At 36.9% G+C, this 9,275-nt stretch overlaps 1 protein-coding gene across 5 annotated transcripts in view; it reads left to right on the forward strand.

The window, feature by feature from the left end:
* Positions 1-8,469, forward strand: part of LOC147400577 (mediator of RNA polymerase II transcription subunit 15a-like) — a 67,646-nt gene extending 59,177 nt beyond the window's left edge. For 2 of the 5 annotated variants that reach the window (XM_086446269.1, XM_086446274.1), the window contains 3 exons: positions 6,196-6,266; positions 7,094-7,168; positions 7,246-8,469. In XM_086446269.1, coding sequence (XP_086302395.1) covers positions 6,196-6,266; positions 7,094-7,168; positions 7,246-8,319 — 1,220 coding nt within the window. In that variant the 3' untranslated portion in view covers positions 8,320-8,469. The remainder of the gene's footprint in view (positions 1-6,195; positions 6,267-7,093; positions 7,169-7,245) is intronic. The other 3 variants (XM_086446270.1, XM_086446275.1, XM_086446276.1) reach the window with 2 other exon arrangements.
* The last annotated feature ends 806 nt before the right edge of the window (positions 8,470-9,275 follow it).

The raw sequence follows: 9,275 nt of genomic DNA on the forward strand, positions 1-9,275 counted from the left end.
CCAATAACCAACCGGATTTACCTCTACTACCCAAATAAAGTCGCACAGACCGAGACCAGAACTGAAAGTTACGACTATCTAACAGAGCAGTAGTAATCCGTTGTGCAGAAGAATTTTCCCAAAGAGCAGTACGGGAGTCCTTTATCTCGTGAGTAGATGTCATGGTTTATGCTGAACAAGAAGTGACGGTACTTGTGGATTGAAGGGAGATCTCGTACAGTCGAAAATAAGGAGGGTCACCAAAGTAACAGACTTAACTGTTGAGAATCAAAGCCAGGAAGTCGTGGTTGCTGTCGTTGATCACACACATCACTATAGCTATTGTCACAAGTCTTGTAGACCTCCCTAAGAGGTTGCCTCACTGTTGTAGGTCTCGTAGTTGTTGTCGTTGATTACACACAGCACTATAACTGTTGTCACAAGTCCTGTAGACCTTCCAAAGAGGTTGCCTAACTGTCGTAGGTTTCTAATGGCACCGTAGGTGCTGTTGTAGGCCTCCCAAAGAGTTTTCCCTGCTGATGTAAGTTGCAAAACAACAACCAAATAGTTGTTGTTGATGTTAGAGATCACAAGACAGCTCTTTACTCATAGTCGTGGGTCTCTAAGGCAACTCTAGGTGTTGTCGTAGGCCTCCCAAAGAACTTTCCCTGCTGTCATAAGTTGCTAAACAGCAACCAAGTAGTTGTTGTTGACGTTAGAGATCATAGACAGCCCTCAACTCACTGTTGTGGGTCTCTAAGGCACCCTAGGTGTTGTTGTAGGCCTCCCAAATAGGTCTCCCTACTGTCGAAAGTTACTAAATAACACCGAGATAGTTGTTGTCGTCGCAGATCACAGATAGGCCTACGATTCCTATTGCAAGGTCTGTAGACCTAGAAGAACTATTCTCTATTGATGCCACAGGTAGCAAAACAGTCTTTTTGCTGTCATAGATCACAACCAAGCTTTATAGCCACTATCGTAGGTCCCTAAAGGCACCCTAGGTGCTGTTGCACGCCTCCACAGGTTGCAATGCTGCTATTGCAGACAAAAACAGGGACCCAACAGTCCAACCAATAGGCTAACGATGAACAAAACAGGGCATGAAACACAGCACAGAGAGTTATCGCAGCATGCGATCAAAACCCTACTAAAAATAGGGAAAATAAATAATAAAAAATAACCCCCGATGGGGAGACTAATTGAAGAGGCTGTTTTAGATTAGTTGATTTTCTATAGAATGGAGAGAATAAGAGAGAATAAAAAATTGAAGGAGAACCAAGAGAGGAATTCTAATGGCTCTGATACCAAGAAGAATTGTAGAATTGTCAAGTCTCTAATTAAGAGCTTGGCAGATATATATAATAATAAAAAAGGTGAATGGACAAAAATGCCCTTACATAGGTGAATGGACATAAATGTCCTTACACAGAAAAAGAAACATAGAAATAACAAAATTAAACTACTACTATCCACTATTTTCGAATAGATACCATGGTCTCTACAAAAATCAGACAGTTTTTGATATATTCAAGAGCATTGTTAGAACGAAAATTTTTAATATGACGTTCAAATTGAACAAATATCTCATTATAAAAGATTAAGAAAATTTTAGGGAGCTCAAAGCAGTCTTTCATTAAAAAAAAGTCAAATGTCCAAATGGACTACATCAAACAGACTCAACTAACGACTCTCTAGATTAATAGGAAAACTACTACGATGATGCTTGCCTAACTGACAAGCCTTACATTTTAATACTGAAATTGGACTCAACATGGGAATAATTTGATGCAACTTTTGCAACGTCAGGTGTCCCAAGAAATAATGTTATTGTAGAGGAGAGATGAAAGCACTCAAAGCAGGAATTGACTCACATTCCAAAAAATATAGCCCATTCCATTCATGTCCCGAACCAATCATCTTTTTCGTCCTGAGGTCTTGAAAAGCACAAGGATTGGGGAAAATGTTACAAAACAGTTTAGCGATTTTGTTAGCCACATAGAAGATTAAAAGGAAATTGAGAAACAAATAAGCCAGAAGTGAGTGTCATGGAATTGGTAAGATGAAGATCACCAATGCCAATGATAGGGTGAAAAGAACCATTAACTAAAATATTATGAGATCTAGATGAATGAAAATTAGAAAAGATGGAGGAAGTACTAGAGACATATGAACACAAGCACCAAAGTCAACAACCCAGGAAGATGATGGGGATCGAGTAATTATACAAGCAGAATTAGTTGTATTGACCATAGTTGTTGTAGGAGTAGATGATGAAGAAGGTAGGCCTAACAACTTCTGAAGGATTTGACTAAGTTGAGCGGTAAGATTGTTTTGAGACATAGAATCAATAATCGATGGTTTGGAAGCAAATGGTTAACAAATGTGGAAGACGTATCAACAGATGCATTATGGGCATAGTCATGACGTTCCCATTTGTCCCAACAATAATCCTTGCTATGCCTTGTCTTACCACAATAATTGCATTTTCAATTAGACCTATCAATACCACGACCAAAGATAGTACAACAACCATGAACCCCACGGGTTCCACCACGACCACCACCGCGAATACCGTTGCGTCCATTACGAGGAGTCCCACGAATACCATCACTAGTGGCTAAGGCAGATGACTCAGTAAGAGAAGAAGAAACTGGGTTCATAAGTAAGGCCCTCCGAAAACTCTTCCCGTTGACATCGCTGAACTTTTAAATCAATGCTCGGGGGTTGATAGAGCAATAGTTCTTCCCACATACATTTCTGATTATTGTAATGTCTATTCAAGGGTTTATCATCCTGTTTGGTAGTGAACATGCGCTCAAATAACTCAAACACTCTAGTCACATAACTCTCTTGAGAGTACATCTTTGCAAGAGAGCTCCAAATCTTTTTTATAGTATTAAGGAATTGGATATTGGAAGCCACAGTGGGACCAAGAATGATAATTATTTCCGTTCAATCGTATTGAAGTAATTTCCTTGATCGAATCATCACTTGAAGAGCTACGTTTATCCATTAGAACAAACCGAACAAATACGCAACGAGGGAGGCAACAACCATTGTAAAAGACACCTAAGAGAGATACAGCAAGGGTAGGAAGCGTAAAGAAAACTTTGCCAATTTTGGGTAAATGAAAAGTCCAATTTTGGCCAAAAAAAACCGACTTAAACACCACCCATTATAATTAAACCTTCGAAGAGGTCTGAAAAACAGCACCATGCAGCCCCCAAAAGTCATTCACAGCCAACCTTAGTCACACAACCACGCCCTAGATACACATCTAGCATTTATCTTGCGCCACCACAACGAACTAAAGTTCGTTTCACTAAAAAAACCTGCAAAAATAAGGGTTTAAAACCCCAAAAAAATAGGAGAGAAGAAAAAACACCATTGCTCTTATACCAAATAAAGAATCAAAATAGTTTAGATCAAATAGAAGAGGAGAAGAAGAAAAGAAATAGAGGAGAGAGAGAGAGAACTGAACACAATTAACCCATTACATACGCAAAACACAAAAGGGGGCCCATAGGGCTACCACACGTAATAGAAAAAGTCCTAGGGGTTGTCGCACAAATAAATTCTACAGAATTCTAACAGAGAGTAATCATGTTGTTATCTTTTGAGGACTCCTTGTCCTCTTATCAATAAAATTTAACTAACCAAAAACAAAAAAAAATAATCTTGTGGAGTACAAAAAGTCTTCTTATATTTTCAATCATACCAAGTTTTGGTTCAACATTTCCGGATTCACCAAGATGAATATTAAATTTATTTTTATATTACATGACGTTTGTTCTATGAAATATGCTAAGCTGGTGTCAGATATAAGTGTTTATTCTATCTAGTCTCTCTAAGTGGCATCAACCATAGTTTAGATAGTGACATAGATTTATGTTGTTTCTTTATTGTTGGTGTATTTTTTAAATGGTCCAAACAACTTTGTGAGGGAGCTCTGGGTACATTTCTTATTTTTGTTCCATACTTGGTGCTTTCCTTTAATCCTTGTTTCAATGTTGGCAGATTAAGGCATTCTCGTAAAAAAAAAAAAAAACAATGGAATGCTGTACCCTAGATGGCGAGAGTCCAGTAGCCGAAAGCATCACTAGCTTACGCTCTGACCCGAGTAGCATGGGGCACGTGGAATCCCGTGTGAATCAGCAAGGACCACCTTGCAAGGCTAAATACTCCTGGGTGACCGATAGCGAAGTAGTACCGTGAGGGAAGGGTGAAAAGAACCCCCATCGGGGAGTGAAATAGAACATGAAACCGTAAGCTCCCAAGCAGTGAGATAGGAAATTATGTACCAAAAATAATGGTATCTCCAATTATAGCCCCTCTGGGATGCAAAATATATCTCTTCTCACCATCCCCATAGTGTTTGAGACAAATGTATGCATTTTGATTAGGGTCATATTCTATGGTTACGATTCTACCAAATATGCCATTTTCATTCCTTCGATTCATCCCTGGAGTTGAATACCTCATTCAAGAATTTTTTTTGATCTAATCCGTAGGAATCAATATAAAAGGAAAATCTGGCTTTAGTACCCTGAGATATGAAATAGAGGCAGTTCCTTATTATGGATTCAAGGAAGAAGGCTTGTGACTCCCTTTCGACGTTTTCTAGTCGAGTGTAACGATTGGTCAATGTAATTGAGCTTGAGCCCTGTGCGGAACGGCTTTCCTTATCGCCATAACAACTGCACTAACATAACAACTCGAACAACTGGCAACAGGATAATCTCCTCTTAGCTTTCTTCTTGCCGAGTAAAGAAGGTCACTATATTATAACTATAGAGGGTTTCATGATATTTGAATTTTTTTTGTTTTGTGCTGGGACGTTTAGGAGGAATAAAATAGATGAATCTTTGAAGTGAAAGAGCACCCTCTTTAGGAAGTGATTCCTAGGTTTTTGTTATAAAAACTTTTTTAAGCAGCTGAAGTAAGGGTTAAATGATCTGGTTTGAGATTTCATAAGAATGGACTTAGTGAAGTCCCTCATTTCATATATTGGGAAACGAAATGATTCGGCAAGGTCAGGATTGGGCCCTGACACATGTTCTTGAATAGAAATGAGGGGTGTTTATCTTTGATAATTGTCATCATCTAATTGTTTTCGCTTTGAAATATAACAATGTTATCTGATTATTTGCTTCGTGGTATCAATGGGGTTCATGTTTTAGTGGGGCAAAAAGGTTGCTTTGGAGTGTTTTATCTATTTGCTTTTTTGTCAGTGCATTTGGAAGGAACAAAATTCTAGTGTTTTTGAATGAAAGTCCATGTCTGTGCAAACCTCTTTTGTGTCTGTTTGGAACCTTGTGTTTTTTTGGTGCAAGGTCTTTAAAGAGTTTAGAGGTGTATTTTTTTAGGATTTTTTAAACGTCAACTATTTGCTTAGATTTGTGGTATGATTCTCCTTGCATTCTCATTCTGTTGGTCATCTTGATCTCATTCTAATAAAAAAAATTAATTATTAAAAAAACAGAAACAATGTGACAAAAGAATCAATTAGAAGGGATCTCCTACTTCCAATTAGGAATTCTTTTGGTCCTTTAGGGATAGTCCCTAACCTTGTGATTTTTTACTTATTTTACCATTCGATAACTCAATCATATCCTGGTAAATAAATACTTGCTACTTAGACAATCTGGAACCAACTTTCGAATTACTAAATTATTATTTAATGGATGAAACTGTGAAAAATGTGTAATCCTCAGTTATTTTTTTGGATTTCATTTTTGGGTGGTATATGATGTGTAAGGTTAGAGATTAAGTTCTGCCCGTGTTGTTTCTATATTAGGCAGGTCTTCCTGGCCTCTTGGTTTCTTTCTTTCTAATAAATTTTTATCTTTAAAAAAATAGTAATAATAATAGTTCTTACCTACCTGTTTCTGTCTCATTGTAATGTGCTGGAATTTTCTATTTCTTTTCTTTTTCCTCATGATTAGAGAGCTTTGGCTGCTTTGTTTCCGCGCTCCCAATCTAAACAAATCACTTGTTTATGTTATTGCAGTATTATAAGCGTTCAGGTATTCTTGTTTTGTGCATAGAATGTTTCCTCCTCCCTTTAATTTAAAAATAAAAAACCCCAACAACAACTAATGCAGTAGTCTTGAATTGTGCATATAATGTTTCTTCTTTCCTTTTGGAAACAATGTTCTTTTGCTGATGGAAGTAGTAGTTAGTAATTCTTATTTCTGTCTCATCTCTCTTAAGCATCTATAGATTCTACAGCTCAAACACACCATGCAAATGCGGGTGACTGGCAAGAAGAGGTTTATCAAAAGGTGATTTCTTACTTTTTTATTTCACTTTAACTTGTTTGTATGTATAGTCATTGTTTCTTTCTGATTTAGGTGTATCAAAAGGTGATTTCTCACTTCTTTTATATTTCACTTTAACTTGTTTGTATGTATAGTCATTGTTTCTTTCTGATTTAGGTTGCAATTTTATAATATTATAAATCTAGGGCATTGCTGTCATAACTCATAACCATTGAATGTTCCGTGCCCACATCCTGCTAATTCAACTTGGCACACTTTTTGGCCCACTGAAAATTAAGGATGTATACACTTAAAATCAACGCAATTGATGATATGTAGCCATTGGATTTGGGCATTTTTATCATGAACCAGGACCATATGTAATACACATTGATTTCAAGCCCTTGACAGAAATACTCAAATCCAATGGTCCTTGATACATCTCAAAACCTTTTGTCCAAAGGTCTAGAAAACAAATATGAAATGTATAATATATATATTTTGATAAGACAAATTTTATAGATATTTTCTACAAGGAAAAATTATTTTTAAATAATAATATGATATGATGCATGTATTTTGTTGCATAAAAATGGAATGTCTCCCTTTTGGATAAGGAAAAATGGGTCGATTCAAGAGCGGTCCATGTGACCCTTGTTGAGTGGGGGAGCAAGTATAGCTAGCTCGTATATCTTCTGCCAGCTCAGACTCCGTAGGTATTAACTATAGGGAACATGTGTTTGTGAACGTGCTTTGTGAAGATTGATATAAAAGAGAAAAACTATTCAGAGTGTAACACCTTAATATATGTAGGTTCTTACATTAGAAAAAATTTATGTTTTATTTTACAGATTAAATCTATGAAGGAAATGTATTTACCTGATCTGACTGAAATGCACCAAAAGATCACTCTCAAGTGCCAACAGGTACTATTTATTTAATTTTCAAATCTTTTATAGCTTATTTTATTGGCTTAATTCTATAAGCTTTCATTGTTTGGCAGACCGACTCTCTTCCGCAGCCATCAAAAGAACAAATTGAGAAGCTCCAAATGATGAAGATCATGTTGGAGCGCTTTATATCATTCTTACAAGTGCCCAAGAATAATATTCCACCTGGTTTCAGTGAGAAGCTCGGTCACTATGAGAAGCAGATTGTTACTTTTCTAAATACTCATAGGCCCAGAAAGATCATTCCTTCACAGCTTCAAGGACAACAGCAACAACTTCAGCCATCTGGCAGCCACCCGCTCTCCATGCAACAGCAGCAGTCGCAACCACAATCTCAAATTTTGCCGACTCAGCACGACAACCAGATGAACCCACAGATGCAACCAATGAACTTGCAAAATTCTGTAGCAACAAACATGCAGTCCTCTGCTGCGACAAGCATGCAACATGGTTCCATGCCTCCTTTATCAACCCATTTAGGGGTTCCAAGTACTCAATCTAATATGATGAGTTCAATGCAGCCTAGTTCGACGTTGGAATCAGGACAAGCACCACAAAGTTCATTGCAACAAAATACTGCGACTGCACCCCAACAGGCAAACATTACGTTGCCACAACGCGGTGTGACTGGTTTACAGTCTAACATGAATCCTACTCAATTAAATTCTAATATGCACAGAAAGACTACACTAGTCGATATGATGAATTCACTGAAACCTAGTTCGACATTGGAATCGGGAGACGCACCAACTTCAATGCATCAGGGTGGTGGTGTGGGATCCTTAAAGCAAAGTTCTGTGAGTGCATCCCAACAGGCAAACATTAACGTTGCACAACGCTTACAGCCTGACGTGAATCCTATTCAAGTAAATTCTAATGTGCTCCAACATCAGAATCTGAAGCAACCACTGTTACAATCACAAGAGATGAAACAAATGCCTTCTCCTTACATTCCCTTGGCTCCATCCCTGATACTAGCGGATCCTGAGAAACAGGCGCTCTCAAATGCTGGAAATGCTGGGCAGACAAAGAAGAAAAGTTTTGCACAGGCACCATCCCCTTTTGTGTTGTTTCTTCTCTTCTTTTGTATCGTTGCGTGGCGATTCTTGTGTTGTGGAGATGCTTGAAGTTGATGAAGGACAAGCTTCAAGACCTTTAGTATTTGTGCTAGGCAATTGTGAGACTTAAAGATTGTTGGATTCTTATTTGTCTTTGTGGATTTTATTTATAAAGATTATTAAGTACTAGTTATTAAATATTTGGTGATTTAGACATAACCTCTTTCCTTTTTGTGAATAATTTTTAAACTGACGCCTTGCTCCTTGAGCTCTCTTAGTAGATTAATGAAAAATGATTTAAATGCCCTCATTTTTAACCATTAGCCAAAAAAAACTTGATCCCCCGCCAAAAACAAAATATAAAAAACTCTCCGTCTTATGCTCTCATGTTTCTAGGATACTTACGGCATAAGTTTATTGGTTGATGGATGCTTAGGAAATATAATTGTCTTACAATATGTAAGATGTATGAAGCCAGTTGAAACTAACCTGTCTTTGTCCAAGCCTTTATGTGGGAACCATATGAATTTATTCAAATGCACCCATTAACAGTAGCATAGTAATACTTCTTACTTTTACATATATATGAACTTATAAAAAATTAAATATTTTATTTTATTTTTTATTTTTTATTTCTTATTTTTTATTATTTATTTATTTATTTATGATTATTTGACGGTGGGTTACTGTGGTAGTCTTCCCCGAGATTAGTCGTGGTGCGCACAAGCTGGTCTGGACATTGGGTTAGCAAAAAAAAACTTAATAAAAAATTGAATAATTTCTATGGTAAGGTTATTTTTCTAATTTTAATATACAAGTTAATGTTTCTTTGATGAGGGGTGCTAAGAGTCCAATTGAAAATCTATTTGCAATTTAATTGTTGATGAGAACATTTGTATGATCATTAGGTGGTTGTATTTTTAGAACAAAGGGTTGTCCACGTTGATCACTAACTACGATAGTTGATGATGTAACTTTAATCCATTCATCTACCATTTTCCTCCACTCAGTCACTGCAATTCAAA

This window comes from Akebia trifoliata, chromosome 6 (genome assembly GCF_017979445.1).
Source record: "Akebia trifoliata isolate Shusen 1 chromosome 6, ASM1797944v1, whole genome shotgun sequence".
Taxonomy (NCBI): Eukaryota; Viridiplantae; Streptophyta; class Magnoliopsida; order Ranunculales; family Lardizabalaceae; genus Akebia; species Akebia trifoliata.